Source organism: Stigmatopora argus, chromosome 15 (assembly GCF_051989625.1).
Source record: "Stigmatopora argus isolate UIUO_Sarg chromosome 15, RoL_Sarg_1.0, whole genome shotgun sequence".
In the NCBI taxonomy this organism is placed as follows: domain Eukaryota; kingdom Metazoa; phylum Chordata; class Actinopteri; order Syngnathiformes; family Syngnathidae; genus Stigmatopora; species Stigmatopora argus.
Window position 1 is genome coordinate 7,822,987 of NC_135401.1, and position 26,400 is coordinate 7,849,386.

The window sequence follows — 26,400 nt, forward strand, 5'->3', positions numbered from 1 at the left end:
CAACATAGTATAGTAAGGCTTTTTTTCTTAAAAAATGACACAGTATTGTAAGGCTTTTTTCTTAAAAAAAAACGACATAGTATTGTAAGGCTTTTTTTCCTAAAAAACGACATAGTATAGTAAGGCTTTTTTTCCTAAACAACGACATAGTATAGCATGGCTTATTTTCTTGAAAAACGACATAGTAGAGGAAGCCTTTTTTTCTTAAACGATATAGTATAGTAAGGCTTCTTTTCTTAAAAAATGACATAGTATAGTAAGGCTTCTTTTCTTTAAAAAATGACATAGCAAGTAAGGCTAAGAGAGTCGGAGAATAAATCTGACTTCTGATTCTTCACCTTCTAGTTGTTGCTGAGGTCCACTGGCAAAATCATTGGGTCAGAACATGAGGCGGGAATCAGGAGTGAGTTCAATTCCACTCGTTGCAATTCTCAAATTGTTTATTGAGGTAATGAAAAGGATAAATATAACTTCCAATCACGTCATTTCAGAAGACACTGTGGTCCAGTGGCAAGAACAATGGGTTGAAATTGAAGTTGGACACAAGTTCAAATCTGGAGTGAGTTCAAGTCCACTCTTTGCAAATCTCAAATTGTTTATTGAGGTGATGAAAATGATAAATATAACTTCCAATCAACTCATTTCAGAAGTCACTGTGGTCCAGTGGCAAAGACAATGGGTCAGACAGACCTCAAGTTAGTGGATTTGACTGCCATTTGGGAGATGGGGTTCGAATCCCGCTCTCGTTTGACTAATCACTACACTAGTAGTTCAGTAAATGGGTAATCCTTTTTTCATTCAAATAAAGCCTTAGTCATTTTTTTCAGCAAAACAATATTTCCGGTCAGCCTTCGGCTGACCGGAAGACAGTTGGGAGGGGGGGGTTCCTGGTGGCGTTCGACAGTCGGCCTGCGGCCGACTGCCGACGCCATGCAGTCGTTGACTGGCGACACCGGGACGTGAACCCTCGACACACACGTCGCAGGCAGGTGACTTACCCACTACACCACGAGGCGGCCCGCCTATACATGATTGGAAGTTATATTTATCCTTTTCATTACCTAAATAAACAATTTGAGAATTGCAAAGAGTGGAATTGAACTCACTCCTGATTTGAACTTGAGTCCACCTGAAGTTCTGACCCATTGTCTTTGCCACTGGACCACAGTGACTTCTGAAATGTTGTGATTGGAAGTTATATCTATCCTTTTCATTACCTCAATAAACAATTTGAGAATTGCAAAGAGTGGAATTGAACTCACTCCTGATTTGAACTTGAGTCCACCTGAAGTTCTGACCCATTGTCTTTGCCACTGGACCACAGTGACTTCTGAAATGTTGTGATTGGAAGTTATATCTATCCTTTTCATTACCTCAATAAACAATTTGAGAATTGCAAACAGTGGAATTGAACTCACTCCTGATTTGAACTTGAGTCCACCTGAAGTTCTGACCCATTGTCTTTGCCACTGGACCACAGTGACTTCTGAAATGATGTGATTGGAAGTTATATCTATCCTTTTCATTACCTCAATAAACAATTTGAGAATTGCAAAGAGTGGAATTGAACTCACTCCTGATTCCCACCTCAAGTTCTGAACCAATATTTTTGCCACTGGACCACAGCAATAACTAGGAGAAGAATCAGAAGTCAGATTTATTCTCCGACTTTCTTAGCCCATGTATGTATGTATACATACATGTATGTATACATACATACATGTACTACTTTCTTAGCCCATGTATGTATGTATACATACATGTATGTATACATACATACATGGGCTAAGAAAGTAGTAGTGTATACATACATGTATGTATACATACATACATGGGCTAAGAAAGTCGGAGAATAAATCTGACTTCTGATTCTTCTCCTAGTTATTGCTGTGGTCCAGTGGCAAAAATATTGGTTCAGAACTTGAGGTGGGAATCAGGAGTGAGTTCAATTCCACTCTTTGCAATTCTCAAATTGTTTATTGAGGTAATGAAAAGGATAGATATAACTTCCAATCACATCATTTCAGAAGTCACTGTGGTCCAGTGGCAAAGACAATGGGTCAGAACTTCAGGTGGACTCAAGTTCAAATCAGGAGTGAGTTCAATTCCACTGTTTGCAATTCTCAAATTGTTTATTGAGGTAATGAAAAGGATAGATATAACTTCCAATCACATCATTTCAGAAGTCACTGTGGTCCAGTGGCAAAGACAATGGGTCAGAACTTCAGGTGGACTCAAGTTCAAATCAGGAGTGAGTTCAATTCCACTCTTTGCAATTCTCAAATTGTTTATTGAGGTAATGAAAAGGATAGATATAACTTCCAATCACAACATTTCAGAAGTCACTGTGGTCCAGTGGCAAAGACAATGGGTCAGAACTTCAGGTGGACTCAAGTTCAAATCAGGAGTGAGTTCAATTCCACTCTTTGCAATTCTCAAATTGTTTATTGAGGTAATGAAAAGGATAGATATAACTTCCAATCACAACATTTCAGAAGTCACTGTGGTCCAGTGGCAAAGACAATGGGTCAGAACTTCAGGTGGACTCAAGTTCAAATCAGGAGTGAGTTCAATTCCACTCTTTGCAATTCTCAAATTGTTTATTTAGGTAATGAAAAGGATAAATATAACTTCCAATCATGTATAGGCGGGCCGCCTCGTGGTGTAGTGGGTAAGTCACCTGCCTGCGACGTGGGTGTCGAGGGTTCACGTCCCGGTGTCGCCAGTCAACGACTGCATGGCGTCGGCAGTCGGCCGCAGGCCGACTGTCGAACGCCACCAGGAACCCCCCCCTCCCAACTGTCTTCCGGTCAGCCGAAGGCTGACCGGAAATATTGTTTTGCTGAAAAAAATGACTAAGTCTTTATTTGAATGAAAAAAGGATTACCCATTTACTGAACTACTAGTGTAGTGATTAGTCAAACGAGAGCGGGATTCGAACCCCATCTCCCAAATGGCAGTCAAATCCACTAACTTGAGGTCTGTCTGACCCATTGTCTTTGCCACTGGACCACAGTGACTTCTGAAATGAGTTGATTAGAAGTTATATTTATCATTTTCATCACCTCAATAAACAATTTGAGATTTGCAAAGAGTGGACTTGAACTCACTCCAGATTTGAACTTGTGTCCAACTTCAATTTCAACCCATTGTTCTTGCCACTGGACCACAGTGTCTTCTGAAATGATGTGATTGGAAGTTATATTTATCCTTTTCATTACCTCAATAAACAATTTGAGAATTGCAACGAGTGGAATTGAACTCACTCCTGATTCCCGCCTCATGTTCTGACCCAATGATTTTGCCAGTGGACCTCAGCAACAACTAGAAGGTGAAGAATCAGAAGTCAGATTTATTCTCCGACTCTCTTAGCCTTACTTGCTATGTCATTTTTTAAGAAAAGAAGCCTTACTATACTATATCGTTTAAGAAAAAAAGGCTTCCTCTACTATGTCGTTTTTCAAGAAAAAAAGCCATGCTATACTATGTCGTTTTTTAGGAAAAAAAGCCTTACTATACTATGTCGTTTTTTAGGAAAAAAAGCCTTACAATACTATGTCGTTTTTTTTAAAGAAAAAAGCCTTACAATACTATGTCATTTTTTAAGAAAAAAAGCCTTACTATACTATGTTGTCTTTTAAGAAAAACGCTTTACTGTACATGGTCGTTTTTTTTTAAATAAAAAAGCCTTGTATGTATGCATACATGTATGCATGCATACATGTATGCATACATGTATGCATGCATACATGTATGCATACATGTATGCATACATGTATGCATACATGTATGCATACATGTATGCATACATGTATGCATACATGTATGCATACATACATGCATACATACATGCATACATGTATGCATACATGTATGCATACATACATGCATGCATACATGTATGCATACATGTATGCATACATACATGCATACATACATGTATGCATACATGTATGCATACATGTATGCATACATACATGCATACATACATGTATGTATACATACATACATGTATGTATACATACATACATGTATGTATACATACATACATGTATGTATACATACATACATGTATGTATACATACATACATGTATGTATACATACATACATACATGTATGTATACATACATACATGTATGTATACATACATACATACATGTATGTATACATACATACATGTATGTATACATGCATGTATGTATGTATACATGCATGTATGTATGTATACATGCATGTATGTATACATGCATGTATGCATACATGCATGTATGCATACATACATGTATGTATGCATACATACATACATGTATTTATACATACATACATGTATGTATACATACATGTATGTATACATTCATACATACACATACATACATGTATGTATGTATACATACATGTATGTATACATACATGTATGTATACATACATGTATGTATACATACATACATACATACATGTATGCATACATACATACATGTATGTATGCATACATACATACATGTATGTATGCATACATACATACATGTATGTATACATACATACATGTATGTATGTATACATACATACATGTATGTATACATACATACATGTATGTATACATACATACATGTATGCATACATACATACATGTATGCATACATACATACATGTATGCATACATACATACATGTATGTATACATACATACATGTATGTATACATACATACATGTATGTATACATACATACATGTATGTATACATACATACATGTATGTATACATACATACATGTATGTATACATACATACATGTATGTATACATACATACATGTATGTATACATACATACATGTATGTATACATACATGCATGTGTGCATGCATGTATGTACACATACATGCATGCATGTATGTAGGCATGCATACATACATGTAGGCATGCATACATATATTTACAGATAAACCTTTTACTGTCTACTTTTTTAAGCTTTATTTACACATTGCCTTTTTGTAAGAAAACAAGCCTTACTGTATGTACATGGTCTATTTTTTTAAACAAATAAATGTCTTTCAAAACATGGTCTATTTTGTTTTAAATAAAAGAACCCCACTATCAATTTAAATAAAAAGAGAAATACACTCTTTATAACCCCTTATAAGAGTAAATGTATAGGATGTCTATTGCTGTCAAACAGCCAATAGCAATCTTAGTCTTACCTGTCCCTAATGAAGGTGTACTGAATGTGACTGTAGGGGTCCTTGGTGGGTGTGGCCCAGCACCTCTCTAGGCGGAGCTTTAGGTTAGCCGGAATCTGAAACAACAGAAGCGGGAAAAGTAAAATAAGAAAATTGAAAATGAAAGAATTAAAGCCCCTCCCCCCCCGAAAAAGTTACTTGAATAGGCTTCCATACATTTGTCCTGTACAGGACCCCATACATTCATTAAAAAAACGTGGTCTGACCATAAAGACTCTGACGAAGATGTCATCGTCCAGCGTGAGCGAAGGGACGGTGGTCCACTTGTCCTCCAAGGCTTCATCCTTGTAAAGCAGCATAGACACGGAGAAATTTCCATCCTCCGTGTTGAGCGTGATGGTCCTGCGAGTGCGTGGCCAAGTGGTGGTCAAAAAAAAGAAGGAGAAACATCGGCTCGATAAGTAGACTCCTGACCTGACATCCACGCGTATCATGTTTTCGCCGTTGGGCTGCTGCACCATGTAGTTGATGGGGTAGCGGCACACGAAGGTGATGTTGATGTACTTCCTGGTGATGACGTCGCTGTCGTTGTTGTTGTTGTGGATGGTGTTGACGAACAGGATGTGCGTGGCGTCCGACGACTGAAAGAGCAGAAAAAGTTGCGAGAAACTGCAGCTAATGCGCTGAATTGGACCCACACAAGAAGCTTGAGAGAAACCTACATTCTGTTGTACTTCTCAGCTTCAACACTAAAGCGATTTACTCTACAGGTTCAGGGGTTAAAATTTGACTTGTTGAAATCAATGTGGGGAAATTAGCATTTCAATATTTGGTTTAACAAAAAGTGGTCAAATGGGCCACCTTGATTGTGATTTTCTCGACGGGACAGTTGCGTTTATTGCCACCGTATGACGAGGACTGGCGAGACGTTACCATGGTGCTCCCACAGTGGGACAGATTGGTCTTTATGCTGAAGACGTAGTGGTCGTCTACTTGAACGCCTCGACAATCGGGGTCATTGAGATGCAAATCCCAGGCCTGGGCACACCATTATCACCATCATCAACATCATCATATGCATCACGTTGAAGTGGCATTGAAGGAGCGGGCGTGACTTACGTAGACGGGGGGAACTTTGCGAAGGAAGAAGGCGCTGGGAAGGACCACTTCCATCTGGTCATTGGTGCAAATGACCGTTTCGTTGAGCTCTGATGGCGAGAAAGAACATCAATTTTCAATGGTTAATTCGTCATTCAAATTATTTTTGGATTCACGAGGGTCACAAGAACATAACATTAAATCTACACAATTAAAAAGCAAACAGCTATTTATTTGAAATGCGACATTGATAAAAATGGCAAAAACATGTATATTAATTTTTAGATAGTTTCTATTAATTTTTTTTAACCATTTAATTTTCTTTCAATTTTTGAAACATTAAATACGTTGAAAATAGTTTCGATTAATTCTAAAAAGTCCAATACATTCTTTTAGTTTTTAAATTAAAAAACAAAAAGGAGAAAATGTATAATTTTGCTGTTAATGTCTTTTACTTTTTTTAAAAAATAGATTAAATTAAAAAAAACTCCAATATATATATCTTACATAAAATGTGAATATTGTGTCCAACATACTGTACACGAACACAAAGGTCTTTATGAGGCAAATGACCCAATATAAAAATAAAATAAAATAACTGCGAAAAAAACACATTCTGATACGGTCCAGGATCTTCAGTTTTTAAGTGAAGTCTAGCGCCTCGACATTCTGTGAAAGAAGTTATGAGAAAATGGACTCACCATCCTCGTAGGTCTGCAGACCCCCTTGAAGCGAGGAGACGGCCGTCAAGGTGAGCAGCAAACAGGTTTTGCAAAGCAAGCTGGCCCCGGCCATCTCTTCTCCCCTGGGTGGGAACCAACCGTCGTCGCCGTCGTCTCCTCCGGGCGCCGAATGCCGCTGTCACGGGCGCAAGACGTAGCACCCTCGCGGGACAGTTCGAATCAAGTGGGAGCCCTAAGACACCAGCTTGAATGATGTCCTCGGGGGGGGGCCAACAATGAAATTCCACGCGTGAATAGGGGGAGCCCGGGGGAGTCCGAGGTAACTCCTCTTTTTGTCAACACGCTACTACAACAACAAGTGCTGCGGTAACCATGAACGCCACCGCTCTTTGTTGTCTGAAAATCTTTATGGCTTTGCGGGAACCCTCGTGGGGGGAGTCGCAAAGTAAAGAAACCAAGCTAAGAGTGCACGTGTGCCGTGGGACCGGATCGTAAAATACACTCTTCACGTACAAATGGGGGAAAAGGGAGATCAATGGTGAAAGAATAAAATGGAATGGAAAAAGGTGCAAAAATAAAGATGCCAATAAAATAAAGTTCTGGAAGTAGGGTTTCATACAAGGGGTCAGTCTAAAATCAGTCTTCGAGTTTCAAAATAAGGCTTTTTTCATTCATTCATACATTTTCCGCTCCTCTTATCTAAGGGTCACAGGGGGTGCTGAAGCTGAAGCTAACTACGGGCACCAGGCAGGGGACACCCACCCTGAATTGCCAACCAATCACCAGGCACGAGGAGATGGACAAAAAATAAATAAAAAATGAAAATTACGCTCACACTCCTACAATACCTAGGGGCAATTTAGAATGTTCAACCAGCCTATCAGGCGAGTTTTTGGAATGTGGGAGCAAAGCGGAGTACCCGGAGAAAACCCAAGCAAGCCCAGAGAGAACATGCACACTCCGCACAGTGAAGACCAACCTGAGATCAAACCCTCGACCCCACAACTGTGAGGCCGACACGCTAACCCGTCGACCACCGGGCCACCCAGCAGGGTTTTAACCTCGCTTTTTTTCCATTTCCCTAGATGACCAATTTCCCGACTTCCACTTTCAATGTTGTTGTCTTAAAATCAGTAAAGACATTGAAAGAAAGACAAAATGGCCGAGGTTCAAAAGGGCACAAAGTACTAGCAAAATATTGCTGAACAAATGCAAAAGCCTTTAAAAATGGGGCAAAATATTGACTGGAAGGACACAATGACAGAAGATATACCAAATAAATAAATAAATGCAAAATGACGTAAAACATGAATAAGTAACACCAAGAGTGCAAGCAAGAAGTTGAAAGGATGCAAAAAGGCGTCAAACTATGACAGAAGAAACGAAATGAAGGAAAGCAAGTACGGGAAGCAAGCAAAATGCCCCCTAATTTTACGAGTTTGAATTTACAAGAGTGGTTTCCAAGCGACGGAATCTGGAGATTTCATTGTCCCACCTTCACAGCACAACAAAACACTGAGCCAAGAAGATGAAGACCGCAAAAAAAGAAGAAGAAGAAGAAGCTATACTTGAAAGCACTAACTTGTTTGGAGACAACCATCTTGATCCCACCTGCTATGTTACAAGCTTGTCATTATCATCGTTAACAAAAATGAAACAAAATGACGAAAACGACAATTCTCCAAAACATCTTTCATTGAACTGTAATTACAAAAACAGCTAAAATCAACTGACAAAATAAAATCAATCTAAAAATGAATAACAGGCTTCCTGAATTTGATCCGGAAACACAGTTTTTTTTACAGTTAATTGTTCTTTTTTTTTTTTTTTAATTTAATAAGCGCAAACTTAATTCGCACTGTAGTATAAGCCACATTTTTTTGAAGGAAATGTTCTATATCATCAGAAACTAAAAACACATTAAAGTCACAACAAGCGAGACAACCAAATAATAAAATAAGATTAAACTGCGCAAAATGCAGAACTATTCTAGTCTTGGTCCCAACTGTAACCTCCTTCACTGCCAGCCTCTCGCAGTTCAGATTGGACATCAAAATTTCCAAAGTGCACAGAGTAGAAAAAAGCCAAAAGTCCTCCACCCATTTATACAAACACAAAGATATAGAAGAAGGAGCAAACTTCACTGCAGCTGTTGGTCGTCGTCTTGGGTAAAAAGGTCGGCCAGGTCGGCCACGGTGAGCACGGCGGCCTCCGAGTGCTTCATGGCGGCGCTGCCGTGACTGCAAGGGCACAAAAGCATCCAAAAGTTATCCAACTCCGCTTACGACAGTCCACTAAGATGAGTTTCATTTTCAGCAATCTTCAATATTGAACGCCAGTAGCCAATTAATGCCAAGGTGCAGCCATCAAAAGAGCCACATATGGCTCAGGAGCCATTTAACGCTTCAAAAGAGCCACATATGGCTCCTAAACCATTGGTTGCCTACTCATTTGACCCCCTTGATCTAGATCAGGGGTTTCAAACCCAGTTTGGTTGGCGGGACACATTCATGGTGACCAGATCTCATGTGGGCCGGGCCATTTTAGATATAATATTTAGATTTTTTTTTTTAAATAAATGGATTAAAAGAACTGGATTAAAATCCCTGAATATTCAGTTTTTTATAGATCTAAAACAATGTTTATCTTAGTTTTTTTTAAATATATTTTTAGATTTTACAAAATGATTTTTGAACTAAAAACACAGAAAAAATGGATTAAAAAAATTACAATTATTGTTTTAAAAGGGGGAAAATAAGGAAATGTAATATACATCTATACTCTTCATTTTAATTTGATCCTAAAACAGAAAGTCTGCACTCATGATTTATTTTCCCGGGCCACACAAAATGATGCGGCGAGCCAGATTTGGCCCCCAGGCCGCCACTTTGACACATATGATCTAGATCAAACAATTGTTCAAAATGGCGAGGGTCTTCCTTTCCAAGATCGCATTGTTTGCCCCTTTTTTTGACGAATGACAGCAATCTCTCACCTTTTATCTGCCGTTTTGAGCATGGCCTGCATCCTCTCCTCGATGGTGGACTTGATGAGGAAGCGGTGTACGAACGTCGGCCTGGAGGGACGGAGATAGAAGACACCGTGTCCAATTTGACGTCAAGCGAGCGATCAAAGTTCCGCTTTGTACAGGCAAACTTGCTTGGTTTGCCCGATCCGGTGCACACGTCCGATGGCCTGCAGCTCGTGAGCGGGGTTAAGGATGGGCTCCACCAGTAAGACGTGCGTGGCCTCGATGATGTTTAGCCCGTTGGAACCCGTGTGCAGAGGGAGCAGGAGGATGTTGATCTTTTTCTCATACTTGAAGGAGCTCAGGTTCTCCTGGTTATTCCACGGGAGTCAATAGCGCGGCGACAAACGGCCATTCCGAGAGAGGGTACGGACCTGGAATTTGTGGATTCCGTTGATTTGCGAGAACTCCATGCTGTTGTCAAACAGAGCTTTGGCGATGATGTCCAGGACGTTCTGCCACTGCCAAGGAGACCATGCCAAAACTCGGGTGACGCCGGATGCGATGATTGAAAAGCTGTGGGATTGGTCTTACCGTAGAGAAGACCAGACACTTGGCGCCTGGGTCGCGCATTTGGATCTTTTTCAGGCTTCTCACCACGGCCTCCACTTTGGTGGAGTGGCTACCCTGGGAAAACGCAAGAGGAGGTGCTCGCTTGGGATTTGCAACAAAGTCAAAATGGCTTCAGCAGTTACCCGAACAATACTCAGTATGGTATCCACCTTACGGTGGTACATTAACAGAATACAGATGCTCCCCTACTTACGAACGAGTTAGATTCCAAGCGATTGTTCATAAGTTGAATTTGTTTGTAAGTTGCTCAGTGCTATATTTTGTATTATAATTTATGTTTAAGGCCTATATAAGTATATTGAAGGTTTATATAAGTGCATTTGTATGTTTAAGGCTTGTATAAGTAACACGCATTGGTTTGTACTGGAAAAAAAACATTTAATAACATGGAGAGAATACATACAGTACTGTATACATACATTAGAGAGAGAGAGAGAGAGAGATTTACTAGAAAGTGGCCGAAAGAAGCTATCTAATGACGATTGCAGTTTTCTTTTTTTCATCATAAATGATGCGGTAGCACTGTATGGCATCATTCAATTGATTTGCAAACTTTGTGCAACGTTCAATATTTGGGTCCTGCTGCTCGATCTTTATGTTTATAAATGGTACTGACGGTCGAACGATTCAAGTTGTATTCACGTGCAACGCTCACCACTTTCTCACGCGCATCAAGCTTCGTTATTATTGCCACTCATTTCAAATGAAATGGCTTGCCTCTTCCTTGCACCTCCCTCAATAGAAGCCTTTCGCTTTTCACCAACCATATTGAATAATGAATGCACGAGATATTTAATGATAAAAATGAAAAGGGTTCTTTGCGCACTGGAGATACGTTCATGCCCTTCCGCACTGCAACGAACTGGGCAGAGGAAGGTAGATGCTGGGTGAGCTGAGCTTTCACAGCGCCAGGCGTCGATATTATCGGCGGAAAGAAGCACTACTCGGAAAAAGGCGCGCAATACAAAATTGAACTTACGAACATTTTTCGACATAAACGCAATTTGCAGACATGTTTGTATGTACCGTTGTTCGTAACTCGAATGTTCGTGAGTAGGGGAGCGTCTGTACTGACTTTTTGATTTATGTATTTCTAAAGATGTATAGATGGCTATCATGGAATCATTGTTTTAAAACGTGTTTTTTGGTGGGGGTCTTGCAATCAAAAAGATTCCTGGCCCTGGCATTTTAGCATCTGGACAGGTGTAACACGGACCAACCTGAACGGAGATGTCCTGGTCTTGGCTGGACTCCTGTGCGGTGAAGACGTAGGAGATTTCAGCGTGAGACGTGGTCTGCCTGCAAATGGCACAGTTGATGGCACGCTGCCGCGATCCCATACTGTATTGCTCCAGGATGATGGCGATGCACTGGTTGCAGAAGCAGTGGCCGCACGTTAGCACCGCCCACTGAAATATTAAAAAAAATATAGATATTATACAGAGCACAAAAACCTCACAACAAAGAATCTTTCCTAACCTCCATTCCTAGTTGCCGAGAACAAATGGGACACGGTTCCGGGTTCAGGCCGCCGGTGGACTTGTCTTGGGACTAAAAATGGAGAAGACTGACGCCATCGTGTGCGGAGGAGGGGGAGACGAAAGTCCGAATACCTTTTCTAGATTTGTTAGGTACAAAAACTGTCCCAGCTTTTTTTGCAGTTGAGAATTGGCCAACACTTGGTCATTTAGAAGCTTTACTCGGTTCTGGTCCACCTGTGACGAGAAGGTCAATAATGGATTAAAAAAAGACAACGCCTTTGAAAACAATGATTGTTTCCAAAAAATTGAGGGAAACGAAACTTGTTAAGTATTTAAAAAGGGGCATTTCTGTCACGTACTGTATTTATCGGTCTATAAGTCGCACCTGAGTCGGACCAGCCAAAGAATACACAATGAAGAGGAAATATATAAATAGAAGTTGGACTGGAGTATAAGTCGCATTTTCAGGAAGCCCAACTTTTATTTGATCAGAACAACTATACGTTAAAGTAACAATAAAAAAATGAAGATCAACTGGCTGAATGTTAACCTAGCAGCTTTTCAGATAACTGCAGCCTAAAAAAACAGGCCCAGTCGCAGACCCAGCCAAACTATGAAAAAAAGCACAACTTATACTGCAGAAAATACGGTACATAGATTATGATTGCTAATATTAATGTAGAAGCAAAGAAGAAGTCACGAGGACATACTTCGTGCGGCTCAATGATGTGGAGGAGTTTTGGCTTGGGCTCATCGGGGAAACGCACGCGCAGACGCTCGGTGGCCATTCCCAGTTCGTCGATGGCGGACACGTGATTTCGCAGAACCATCCAGTACTCGTGCAGCACCTGTTAGAGACAGCGGGGTGAGTTCTAGGAATTCGAAACTGGAAGGGAACTACATTGGGCGGATTGTTGTTGTTTTTTGGAAAGACAGGTTTTAGTCAAAATGTAAGATTTTAGTGTTTTTTTTGGTCTAACATGTACACTACTGGTGAACTCGTAACTTACAGGCAACACGGGCATGAATAAGTCCACAATGAATGACTCAACCCTGATACAAACAAATTTAAAGATCAGTTTAAATTTAGGATCAGTTCTCGAATGAAGAAAGGGTAGAACTTCAAAATTAAGGTAATGTTTCCACCAATATAGGATCAACATTTCCAGTGCACAGGTACTTTCACAAAACTCATTTAATCATGTGACCATGTCTTAAATATTTGCATATATATATATAAGAATGTAGGCATGTTTTGTCATCATGAAGTAAAGGGCCGTGAGCTAAATCTTTTCATGATCACCATTAAAGGAAACCAACACCAAAGGGCTGCGAACCTTGTACTCCTTCTTCCAGGTCTCAAAGAGCTCCATGAAGGCGTTTCCCTCCTCCACCAGTTGGCCGTCCATGCGCTTCGCCTTGGCGAAGGTCAAAATGGCCTTGAGCGTGCGCTCCATCTCGCTCGCCGCCCACAGGCCTCGGCTGGTGGTGGGCAGGCGGTCGTCCACCAGGCCTTCCTCGTCTTCGATCATCTCCTCAAAAATGGCCGTCTGGCCTTTCACCCTGTCGGCCAGAGGGTCCGTCACTGTCCGAACCGAATCGTTCCGAGCGGGCGGCGGGCGGCGACTTACGTGTGGGAGAAGAGCTTGGATTCGTAGTCGGTGAAAAGCTCATCGGCTTTGCAAAAAACACAGCTAGGGGATGAAAAGAGAGGATGTTTTAGTGTCTGCCAAATCATAAGAAAACACTTCAGATCAACTCATTGGGCAGATTGGCTCAAACAATTAACTCTTTTACATTGACCGTTACAGCTTGTTAACACTTACACAGAAAAAGATCAGCCACCTGTCTTCTGTTATAAATGCTGTTATTATTATCATTTTTTAATCATCACTGCCATTGACAATACACCTTGGAGGTCTCTTGGGGTCAAAGGCAAACAACGTGTAACTTGTATATAATAAAAACATTAACCTTTCATTTCCTATTAAATTAAAAGAATATTTGAAAATTCAAACTCAGTTTATAATGAATACATATAGTAGTGATATGTTAAAATAACTATGTGATCAATGACATTTTTAGGCAATCTGGTTTGTCAGTGAGAATGACAAGTGTGAAAATGAGAAAGCCAAGTAATGTACAGTAATCCCTCAAATATAGTGGTTAATGTAGACCAGACATGGCCGCTATAATCGAAAAATCGCGAAGTCGGGTCACCTCTATTATAACTATCATTTTTTTTCTTTAGTGTTGAGTCCTGGTAGCAAGAGTGGCTTCTGCTTACGAGTTTCTGCGTGGATTTTCACATTTTTACTAACTTAAAATAATAATAATAATAATTAATTCATAGCATAAAAAATAAAAAATAATTAAAATCGTAAAAAAAGTGAATTCGCGATAATCGAGGGGAGACTGTAATATGTCTTTCCCAATCACAGTACTCGGAGAGCCAAGTATTTTTTTCAGCAGTTCACCTATTAGCACTAGTAATATATTCCATAAAGCAAATTAGAAAAAGTTGTGTAAATGCCAAAAGATGTCTCGGCAGTGTGTCGTTTCTCTAAATAACAATAAAAATAAAACAGTGAAGCAACAAAACAAAAACATACTTATTAAGCGGCAGTCGCATGGGCCTGAGGTGACAGACGGTAGCCTCGTCAATCACTTTCTGGGATGCCGGTCCTTCCAGGCTCTTCACCGCCTCTTGGACAATGTTCTGGGATTTCAACAGGTCCTCCATTTGCGTGGTGAGCAGGAAAAGCAGACCGTGGCCGTCCCGGAACCTGGAGGGGGCAATTCGGGGTCAGAGGTCGCCGCGTATGGTACCGCAGATGCTCGTGGGAAGACTATACTTGTCGGCCATGGAGAGCTTGTGAGCCTGCTGTTTGTAGCTGGACGTCAGCTCGTTCTTGACGCGACCCACCAGGTCATCGTCGGTGGAGCAACGGAGCGCCCGTTGGATGACCTCGACCCACCACGGGGAGTTGAGGTTGACCTTCATCAACAAAAGAGCAACAAAATGTTAACGTCAATCTCACTATTATGCATCCTATTCGCCCAATTTGATGGTGAAAGATAGCCAATCACTGTAAACTGGGAGGTGACAGTCATTTTTGAAAATCATTTTAAAAAATTATTTCAGCGCTATTGACGTTTATTCATAGATTTTCTATATCTGTATCTTCACAGGGGTCGCAAGGGTGCCGGAGTTTATCCCAGCCGACAATGGACAGCAGGTGGGGGACACCTGGAATTGATTGCCAGCCAATTGCAGAAGGAATATCATATGGTCATTTGAATGTAATTTTTAAAATTATTTTTTAATGATTAATTATTAATAATTATTATATAAATAATAATAATAAAAGGAACGACTTTCTAGTTGAAAATTCCTGGAAAGAAAAAGAGGATTAAATGACAGATTCTTAGTATTAAGAGCATCCAAAATGATGATTTGGAAAAAAATTGGGGTTAATAAAATAATCTGTGTTCTTTTACTGAGGACTACAGAAATTTAGAGAATATTTATCAATATTTTATATTTAAAATGGATTACCAAAAAAAAAAAAAGAAATACTACCTGCTTGGTTTTGTCCTTTTTTAGTTAAAACATTAAAATATATCCTAGTAAATGTCCATATTAATTAATATTAACACAGAAATCATTGAATATTTACCCATTTCCCCTCTTGTATGTATTTTAATTAACAATATTTCGAAAGTAGAATATTTATATTTCTCCCCCCCTTTTTTGGGCATATTCTATTATGGGATGAAATCTATAAATGCGTACTTTGCGCTTGAGTTCTTTGATATTCTGCAAGACCGGCTGCAGGGCTTGATGGGCGTCGGCCACCTCCGAGTCGTACTTGGTCATGTAGTGCTGACGCAGCTGCTCAGCCTGGAAAAGAAACGGGATGAATGACATCATCGCACCATGGGAAATGCTCAAAGATTTCAGCGGAAGTTACCTCCTCACTTAGGCGATCGTCTCGTAGAGTGGGAGGAATTCCTGGATGCTTTGCGTTTAGTAGCTCCATCAGATTGTGAGTGGCGTGAAGTCTCTGAACCCCAAAAAAATACAATCAGTGAGTGGCGTAAAGTCTCTGTTTTTGGAAATAAAATGCATTCGGTTATAATCATTATTGTCATTGCAATTAATTTGGACATCACAAGGATAACTTTCAAGTAGACCAGATCATTCTCCGGTTTATTTTACGTCAATTAGTGTTCAGTCCAATGCCATGCCTTTGCACTATCGTCCGAATCGCAAAATGACACTTGAAGAATTATTAAATAGAATTTGAATGATTAAAATTGGTACAAAATTAGCAAATGGGAATCTTGGTCTTGATACTGAAATTGGTAAGTTATGGAATCACCATGTCCACCTTTGGCTGGAAGTGAATTTTGTTGCAAGTCATAAGCAATAACAATAAATAGATATTGAATTTCAAATGAATTACGTTAAATTTAGAGTTAAATAGTTTTTATTCCCAAATTCATTATGGTCTTGCATTGTGTTGGGCTGTCTTTTCCGTATTCATATGTAAATTGGAGATGCGCATTAGAAGAAGAATGCGATGGGCTTTAGTAATCCACCTGCAATGAATCGGTTTTCAGCCTTCCTTTGTGTTCCTCTGATGAACGCAGCACTTCTCGGTACATGTGGGCCGCCCGCTCGAACTCATCTGCAAAGAGCGAGGAGCCGACCGGCGTCATTATTGACACTCATTACGATACTAATGAGATGTGCAAATAGGTGGCAAAAGCTGAGCTTGTAAGCCATTCCCATGAGCTATTAGGGCTTTACCTCGGATGATGTGGATTCCGGCCAAGCCGTTGAGAGCGCACACCAATTGTCTGTGGGCCTCTTCGCACTCCACTCGACATTTCTTCTGCAGGGACTTGAGGAGCTCCTCCATCGTCATGGTGCTGCCAAGAAGCAATCACAGCATTCAGCTTTGTGCGTTAACATACAAGAGGTATCACAGCGAGCTTTATCACACTTCTTAAGATCTATTGGAAGCAAGGCTGCCACCACTATTCAACTAAGCTATTACACTAGGAAATACATTTTTGTTTTTATAACTCATTTGGGTGCTTGATCTCAGTCTTTCTCTATGAGATCAATTTTTTGAACTACAGAAGCCTTCCTTTCATAAAACAAACGGTGAATTTACCTTATGTTCTTGAAAAAAAATCGAATATTAACATGCAATGAAATATAAAACAGGGATGGCTGCAATGTTTATTTAACGCTAATGTTTATTTTTTAAATGGATACGGCTAGTTGAGTGGGTGTAATAATAACATAGTAGGTAGTCTGTAAAGGAAAAAAATAAAAAAAAAGAATTGTGTTTTAGATTCTGCACCCAAATATTTGTTAAGCTGTTTTTATTTTATTTTTGTATGCCGTACCAGACCAATGGACTACTTTGATAGTCGAAAAAGTGTTGTTGATTGTTGACTTAAAAATGTCCAAACTATCTTTTTCACAACTCTAAAAATATGTTTGTTTTTATTACATTTTTTAATTTTAAAAAAAACGGTCCATAGTATATTTTCCTTTTTTTTAAAGTTAGGAACTGAAAATATTGTATTTTTTTATTTGCCAACTTCAGTTTGATATTTTTCCAATGATCTTAAATGTTTTCAACTCCAATGAAAATTTCCAGCTAAGATGGTAATGAAAAGAGAAAAAAAATCAATTATAAAGTTAACGATTAGTCGACTCATCCCAGGAATAAATGTGATATATATTTATGTATAATTCTATTTATGGGGAGCTGAAGTTCACCTCTTTTGGAGGGGCAGGAACTCGCCACGCACTGCCTGTGGATGGCAGCAGGCCTGGCGCAGTCGCAGGAGTGGGCAGAGGATGGTGGAAACCGTGCGGCGGTCCAGGCTCCCCAGTTTCAGGCTCCAGTCGGAGAGCTTGCGCAGCTTGAGGAGAACGTCTTGCGAGCAGACTTCGTGCTGGCGACGGTAGAAGTGGCCCTCCACCGGGGAAAATTGCAGCCAATGAACCTCCTCCGTCTGAGCCGGAATCTGGATCTGGAAAAGTGGAGCGGAATAGTAGAATACTATATGTCTTATTTAAACCAGAAAAAGAAATGGGTCAATCATTGATTTGAAAATGGGCTTGTATTTGGCCAAATGTTAACAAAATGGTTGCCATTGACAACTGAGGCAAGGCAGCGACTGGTGGAAATATTATCGTCAGTGGCAACCAATGAGCTGATGTTGAAAAATATTGCTTCAAAATGTAGATTTTTAAGTGTAGAAATGTTTTTTAACCCAAATTTTCAAGATTTAAAAATCTGAGAACCCGATTTTGTTTTCAAGTGAGATACAAAATAGAAAAGAAATTTAAAAAAACACTCATAATAATCAGAAAGAATTCTATTCCAATAATTTCAAAATTGTAAGTCTTTTTAACTACTGATTATCATTCAAATAAATATGTACTATTCTTAAAAAGTCAAACGTACAATCCATTTAAAAAGTTAAAATATACAGGAAAAAATACTAATTGGATCCACAAAATCTTCCAATAAATACCCAAATGTATTATTAAATTATTACAAATATCACTGCACGATTTTCCAATCATTCATCACCAGTCCAAACATCGTCTTTTAAAAACGATACGTATCGACAAACCCCTTACCTGATCGATAACGTCTTTCTTGGCCGAGCGCCACAGCAGCTGAGCCACGACGTCATAGAGGGGCTCCGGGTTGCCGCGGCGATACGGCCTATAGAGCAACTGGTCCCACCAATGCTTGACCCAGTACGGATCCACGCCCAGGAAAAGCAACAGTCCGTAAAGGTCTGCAGAGATGAGCAAATCAATGAGAATAATGCTATTATGACATTTTGGTTATGGGCGCAATAGAAAAATGGCTGATTTTCCTTTACCTTCCAAGCCTCTCTGCACCGGCGTGCCGCTGACGCACCAGCGGTTGACCGAGGCGAGGCGCAAGGCCATCTCCGCCGCTTTGGCCGTGGGACATTCCACCATCTGCGCCTCGTCCAGACACACGCGCCACCACTCCACCGCCACCAAAGGACTGGGCACGGCCATGTAGCGCTTCTGGTTGCGGAAGCGGCGGGCGTCGTGACCGTTGCTGTGCGGGATATCCACGTAGTTGAGCTCCGAGCGCAGCACGTCGTACGTGGTGATGACCACGTCCTGCTCGGCCAGCACGCCCGGCTGGATGAAGCCGTGCTTCTTCACGCCCTGGTACACCTGGTAGAAAGCAGTCAACAATTATGTTCCTTTTTTCCCCAAGAAAAAATAAATAATCCTGAATAACAGTATACTTTATAGTTGGTGGGGCATTTTTACAGACATACCTTCATTTCCCATACCGGTTATCCACACAAGGGTCGCGGGGGTGCTGGAGCTTATCCCAGCCAACTGTGGGCAGTAGGCGGGGAACAAGCCGAATGGGCTGCTAGCCAATTGTAAGGCATACTAAGACAAACAACAATTCATGCTCACACTCATAGTTTGGACCACCGTTTTGGGGTCAAGGGTTCGATCCCAGGTGGGTCCTTACTGTGTGGAGTTTGCATGTTCTCCCCGGGCCTGCGTGGGTTTTCTCTGGGTACTCCGGTTTCCTCCCACATCCTCAAATAGGGTGATTGAAAACTATAAATTGCGCCTAAGTGTAATTGGTTATCTGTCGCCTCGTGCCCTGCAATTGGCTGGCCACAGCGACCGGGATAAGCGCTTCAGAAAATGAATGAATGAATATATACTATATATTTATATGCATTTGAATTTTTGCCACCTGTTCAATAGAGCATTTGCAATAAAAGTCTCTCACCAGCACACGCAGCGAGGCGGACCTGACGTGACGATTGATTTCCTCGACCCACTGGTGGCAAATGGAACTGGGCGAGATGATGAGGGTGGCCCCGGTGGAGACGGGCGTCATGGCCACCAGGCAATGAGGGCAGTAGAAGGGCACGGTGTCCAGGCTCTCTTCCTTGTAGTTGACACAGCTGGCGTGCTGCCACAGTTGACACTTCATGCACTGCACGCGGGCCTTGTAGTCCACCACTCCCAGCTCGCCGCAGATGCACTCGAAGCGGTAGTCGGCCGCATTGAAGGGCACCACCGACACCCGGACGAGGGGCTCCGGTCTAGATTCTTCCCAAGAGTCGGACGTGTGACCCCGAGCGATGTCACTTTCAGACCTTCCGTTCCCAGGTACCGTTGGGATGTTAACGTCACTGTACTCTTGGCTCAGGGAGTTTTGGAGAGCGGCCTCAGCCTTGGCCTTGGCACGTCGCTGGAACGTCTTTCTAGGGGAGCTCTCGGGACATTTAACATTCTGGAAAAGACACACAAAAAAATCATGAAAATCTCTGCCAGTGTCAAAATGTGAAGTACAGTCCAAAAAAATGGATGTCATGTCACGAGGCAGAAATTTTGGCAATTCCTGCAGTAATAACCTCAAATTTTGTCAAAACATTAATTTGTTTTAAATTCAATCATTCTCTCCTTTTTCTTTTCATGTTTAGTAATACTGTTCACTCCCAATGAAAAGTCATTAGGTGTCTTGAAATATGCTCAGATGTAGTTAGCCAGGACTAAAACACTCATATCAAACTTGTGCAATTGGTCGCAGAATTGACAAATCATTATTATTATTGTATAGAAACAAAGGATGACCAAGTTACCATATTTTCCGGACTATAAGGCGCAACTAAAACCTCAAAAGCCGGCAGTGTGCCTTATAATTAATGGATCGATATTGGTCAATGATTGTATGAAATTGCCTTTAGCACAGCTCCAGCTGGTATAACAACTCCTAACCACTACAAACTACTATTTCTACTACTACAGGTCCATCTAGTGGACGTATAACACAACCCTTACTACTACTACTACTACTACTACTACTACTACTACTACTACTACATCTTCATCTCGTGGATGCATAACACAACCCATGATTATATCATCCATCTACTGGATGTATAACACAATCCTCTACTACTACTACTACAACGCCTTATAATCTGGTGTGCCTTATATATGAAACAAATTTTAAAATGGGCCATTCATTGAAAGTACGCCTTATAGTGTGGAAAATACGGCATTCGCTTTTAAAGGGTCAATTATTTTGGGACAGTCTGTAAAACCCTGCATTATGAGAAAACAAGAGCATACTTCTCCAACGTAAAATAATTATTTTTTTGCTTACAGATTTGGGCGTCGCCGGGAGCGTTTTCTTGGCATCCTTGTACTTCTTGCCCAGGCGGAAGGATCCGGCCAGACCGCGGCCCTTCACCTGCTCTACCAGGCCCTCGTCGGTCAGCTTGGCCAAGGTCTTCTTGATGTGGTTGCGGTTCTTCAGCAGGTCGTAGCCGTAGGTGGCGCGGATGTAAGTGAACACGGCGTTGACCGAGGCCCCTTTGCCCGAGCGCATCTCCTTGATGGCGGTGAGCAGCATCACGCGCACAGCTGTGAGAGAGTGAGGCTTAAGTTTAAAAAAAGAAAAACAAATAGCAAACAATTATGAATCGGAAATATTCAAAATGGTAACTGGTTAGCTCTTTTTTTTCCTGCACGTGCATATGTATATATATGTATATGTATGTGTAAATGTGTATATGTGTGTACGTGTGTGTACGTGTGTGTACGTGTGTGTACGTGTGTGTACGTGTGTGTACGTGTGTCTCTGTGTGTACGTGTGTGTGTATATGTGTATATGTGTATGTGTGTGTGTGTATATGTGTATGTGTGTATATGTGTATGTGTGTATGTGTGTATGTGTGTGTATGTATGTGTGTGTATATATGCGTGTGTGTGTGTGTATGTGTGTAAATGTGTGTGTGTATATGTATGTATATGAATTAAAATACTACCAAAATGTTATGAAGTACATATAAAAACACAATTGTAAAATGAAAATAACTAATTAAATAAAGCATTTTCCAATATCATAGAGAAATAATAATATGAATTTTTGTTTCTCAGTTTTAAAGACAAATGCATACCTGGGTGAGATATTTTAATCTTAGGCTGCGCTTCAGACTTGCACTGAATGACTTTGTCGCTCTCCAACGGAGGCGGGGGCACAAAATAATTCACAGACGTTCCCTGACAAAAAACGAAAAGAAAAAAGAACAAGTTTTTTTTAAATAGAAGAGTGATTGTCAAAGTATGGGACTACACAGGCTTCCTCTAGTACAGTGTTTCCCAACCATTTTTGAGCAGCGGCACAGAAAAAAATGAAAAAATATCCAGGGACACTACCATCTGAAAATCTTTTCATTTAAGACTATGTCGCCTATATTAACAATAGTCATTTCAATCAAAGTTTTATCAGCAGGAATCACAAATAGCTCCCAAATTATTCCAAAATCAAATTTTTCACACTGACCTAAGGTCAAAAAACAAAAAGTTGATGTCTGCAGACCCTGAACAACTTCTGGTTGGAGTGATGCAAAAAGAGGTCATGTAATGTTTTTAATTGCATCATTTTATGACTTTTCTCCAAATATTACTTAAATCTACTAATATTACGCCCCAAAAAAATGTTGTCGCCAAAAGTTGATTCCATTCTTTTGAACTGGGAGAACTGACAGTGACCTCTAGTGCCAATTAATGGCACTCGGCTGGCTTGCCTATAATATTTCCATTTACGTGATCATAGTCATAAGTAAAGGACGGTTCTCACCACAGGTAGGGAGAGCGCCCGCTGCTCCAGATCCTGTCGGGCGTGGGACAGAATCAAGGCCAGAACCTCCACCGTCTTGCCCAGGCCCATCTCGTCGGCCAGGATTCCGCCGGGGCGCTCCACGCCGGCCAGTGGGCGCTCGCGAATTACACTGAAAGTTAAAAAAGACATGAGTTTAAATCCTTCTCTAACTGAACCCCATGTTGACATGGCCTTGAAATAAACTATCTGACATTGGACTACTTATGAAAAAAAATGTGTTGAGTTCCTCACCAGCCAGTAAAAGGGTTGTAGAACAATTTCTTGCCACACAAAGTGACCAACTCCCGCCAAAGGAAATGTAGCGATTGATCTGCAAAATGTCACAAGGGTACGGGGAGTTCTCATTAGTAATCAGAGCCCGCAAACGAATCAATTAATCAACTTCTTTGTAAAAATTGATTATGATTGATATAAGGGGCAACACATTAATGAAGATATACATGTAAATATGCAAGAGTATTTTAAGACCAACCGTATGTATACATGTACATCTATGTGTATGTATGTATATGTATATATAGTGTGCATGTATATATATTTTTTTCCAGCAACACATTTATTTATATATTTATGTGTCTATTTATTTGTTTATTTATTACCTATTTATTTATGTTTAAAATGTCTTTTCCTGTGTCTGTATTCTCACCCTCTTGCTACTGTGACAGTGAGATTTCCCGAATACGGGATGAATAAAGTTATCTAATCCAATATAATTAAAGGCTAATTTCCCTATTTAGTTGCTTGGGCAGGTTGATGTTAAAAACACAAGATAAAATTAACAACAGCAGAAAAAACAATGAAACATGCAGAAATTGCGTTAAACCACAAGTTATAAAGAGGCAACAACAAAAAATGGTCTTTACAATTCATTGGCTTCAGCCGAGGCCATGAAAGTGGTGCAATCTTTTTTCCTACCTTTCGAAGCAGTATTCCTGAATTTCTCCCGCTTTAGCATCCAGTTGACAGCCTGGCTCTGATAGGGACGGAGCACCGGGAGTAAAGCTTGGTGCTGGACATCAGAGGTCCCTTCGAACTGGTCGTCCTTCTGGTGCACGCGCCGGACGTATTCGTAGAGCTCTTCCACGTTTTGCCTCTCCAAATCCGTATCGCTTTCCTCCTCCTCATTGTTCGCCACTTCTGGCGGAAAAACATGGCACAGGCGTCAAGAGTGAGTGCTATTCTGGACGACGTACTTTAAAAGAAACAACAAATATTACAAAAAAAGCACAAACGTTTTCAGGTCAAGAACATAAGGGAAGGCTTATCTTAAACTGTATACTTGTGTACTTATATTTTTGTATAGGCACGAAAACATAATAAGGGTGATCCCATTTCGTGGTTTTTCGATTATCGCGGCCATGTCTGGTCTACATTATCCACGATTTTCAAGGGATTACTGCAGTGCAAGTTATCAACTTGACCTGATGTAAACAGGCCTGCAGCATAAATCTGAAAAAACTTAGTGCATAAAATTGCAATAAATGAAACAATTAAAGCCAAGAATGAATGATGTACTTGTTTTTCCATAGTTAATCCATAGCCCCATTGAGATGATTAATGTCCAATTCATTGAAACTGGAAAAACTGGCTGGAGATGCTCATGTTTCAGCAAATATCGGAGAAATCACTACACCCAGATAACCTAATTCTACACATGACGAGTTTACGAACCGGGAATGATGAAGTCGTAAAAATACTCCATCATTTTCTGCATGAGCTGATTGGCTTTCTTCATTCGAGCGTTTCCTTCACTGAGAAACTCCGGCTTTCCGAGGCCAGTTTCCAGCAGATAAATCCCAACCTGATGAAAAATTAAATGGAAAAAAAGAGAGAATAAAATCATTTATGCTGTAGCCCTTTTGGATGAAAATGTGGCCATTTTTTTCATACCTTGAAAGAGTCCTCTTGTTCCTGGTGGCAGAGCTGTATCACCCGTCTCTTCTGGAGCCAGTCAAGGTCCTCCAACCAAACGCCAGCGAGGCTGCATTCGGCTGCGCAGTTGTGCTCATCCCGGTCGGGCTCTTCGCTGCCCCCGAAGGTGACGCAGAGCCGATCGTCCAACTTGCCAAGCTTAAACGCACCGTGCCGACGATCCGACGGCATCCCGGCCGGCTTTACGTAGAACTCCCCGATGAGCGCCTTCCAGGTGTGGTCCAACTGGGTGCCGGGACTCACGGCGAGGAGCACGGAGGTGGAGGGAGAGCTAGTGGACGTTCCGGGGAGTTCTTCAGGAGCCGGCCGGGGTGGCGGGACGTCCAAAGAGATGTCCAGAGACAGGTGGACGGGGAGGGAGGAAGACGGCATCGCCTGGATGTCTTCATTCTTTCGGTCCTCCAGCATATTCCAGTTCAACCTCTGTTTTGCCTCCTCGTCCACCCTCACAGGGGGGGCCTTCTTTCTGCGATGACTCATTTTTTTTGCTGGTAAAAAGAAACAAACATTAAGCATTATATTTGTTGGAGTTGACCGGCAAAAGTATTCATTGCGTCTACGGGACGATTAAAAACATTTGAATTGAATGCTTGTATTGTCATTATACGTTGATTTGAGTAAATCGACATACGAGCTCAGTCCCGGAACGCAATAAGCTCGTTTCTCAAGGTATGACTATGTGTGCGTCAATTGGGTAGGCAATCTGGTGATTGGGTATTGTGTCCATTAGTGGGGAGAGCAGTACTTACTTTAGCGTCCGGTGGGATGTAAACAGACGTGATGATAACAATGGCTATCTTTCTGGGCAGAAAGAAGGGTCTGCATCCCACCGACGTGAATTCTATGTCAACCCATAACAGTGCTATTGTTACACCATCCCGTATTCACATAAATGCAAAGCCCACCATCCCAAGGTAACACAACATTCAACTGGTAAGACTGACTGACAGACGATCCGCATGATAGATTTAGCAGATACAATTACAATGGATGCCCTCCCTGACACAACCCAATCAGGGGGGAATCGAACCCGAGCCACCACAACGGCAGCATGCCAATCAGATCACTCGTCTATCACAGGCGCAAATTATACTCGTAAGATGAATCAAACATGATGGCTTTCGTTCAACTTGATCTATGTTGTTTATTATTATTAACTAACTTTAAGGGATAGTAGTTCATGAATTGAGGGTGATTAGAAAGGAACATATATTGTGGCTTCCATAATGGTTTCACGATGGCTTTAAATGGCTAATTGCTACGAATGGATTTACTTAGAAAGATCTTTTAACACAGAAAAAAATCAGAACAGTATATTTACAGTTTTAGATGACAGTCGTTTATATGCAGACAAGAAGCAAGTCCATTTTCACCACGCACTTTACTAATTGGTATTTGTTATATCAGCCGTCGTTTCTCTAGAGGAAGTGACGTTAATTTCGCGCAGGAGCATTAGCAAAAGTCCCGATTTTGTTCCGGGTTCCAATCCTCAATACGGCGTGTGAGCTGCTATTTAATTTAATACCTGGGCTATCCCGAAGAGGGCGCAATTCAGCAACTTTACCTATTAGTAATCAAATTTTATGAGATTTCGAGCTGCTTTATAGTTAGTCCACGCTCCATAATATTCCTAATAAAAAATATAAATACGTATAGAACTGTCACTATGAAGCGATAACATATA

At 40.9% G+C, this 26,400-nt stretch overlaps 2 protein-coding genes across 2 annotated transcripts in view; both read right to left on the minus strand.

Moving 5' to 3' along the window:
* The window catches only part of LOC144089642 (pancreatic secretory granule membrane major glycoprotein GP2), a 10,938-nt gene extending 3,357 nt beyond the window's left edge, over positions 1-7,581 (minus strand). Inside the window, exons 1-6 of the mRNA XM_077620695.1 lie at positions 6,973-7,581; positions 6,293-6,381; positions 6,107-6,211; positions 5,648-5,814; positions 5,440-5,575; positions 5,195-5,289 (exon numbers count right to left, since the gene is read on the minus strand). Coding sequence (XP_077476821.1) covers positions 5,195-5,289; positions 5,440-5,575; positions 5,648-5,814; positions 6,107-6,211; positions 6,293-6,381; positions 6,973-7,066 — 686 coding nt within the window. The 5' untranslated portion in view covers positions 7,067-7,581. The remainder of the gene's footprint in view (positions 1-5,194; positions 5,290-5,439; positions 5,576-5,647; positions 5,815-6,106; positions 6,212-6,292; positions 6,382-6,972) is intronic.
* Positions 7,582-8,641: 1,060 nt separating this feature from the next.
* Positions 8,642-26,159, minus strand: shprh (SNF2 histone linker PHD RING helicase). Its single transcript, XM_077620696.1, has 29 exons — positions 26,038-26,159; positions 24,675-25,204; positions 24,456-24,585; positions 23,700-23,921; positions 23,016-23,094; positions 22,743-22,893; positions 22,060-22,162; positions 21,264-21,523; positions 19,878-20,387; positions 18,964-19,294; positions 18,713-18,876; positions 17,840-18,096; positions 16,853-16,974; positions 16,642-16,730; positions 16,011-16,103; positions 15,833-15,940; positions 14,892-15,034; positions 14,649-14,822; positions 13,668-13,730; positions 13,374-13,599; positions 12,747-12,884; positions 12,169-12,270; positions 12,035-12,106; positions 11,776-11,964; positions 10,517-10,609; positions 10,357-10,443; positions 10,115-10,293; positions 9,950-10,030; positions 8,642-9,194 (listed from the first exon to the last, which is right to left on the minus strand). The coding sequence occupies exons 2-29, from the start codon at positions 25,194-25,196 to the stop codon at positions 9,095-9,097; spliced, it is 4,788 nt and encodes a 1,595-aa protein (XP_077476822.1). The 5' UTR covers positions 25,197-25,204; positions 26,038-26,159; the 3' UTR covers positions 8,642-9,094.
* Positions 26,160-26,400: the final 241 nt, after the last annotated feature.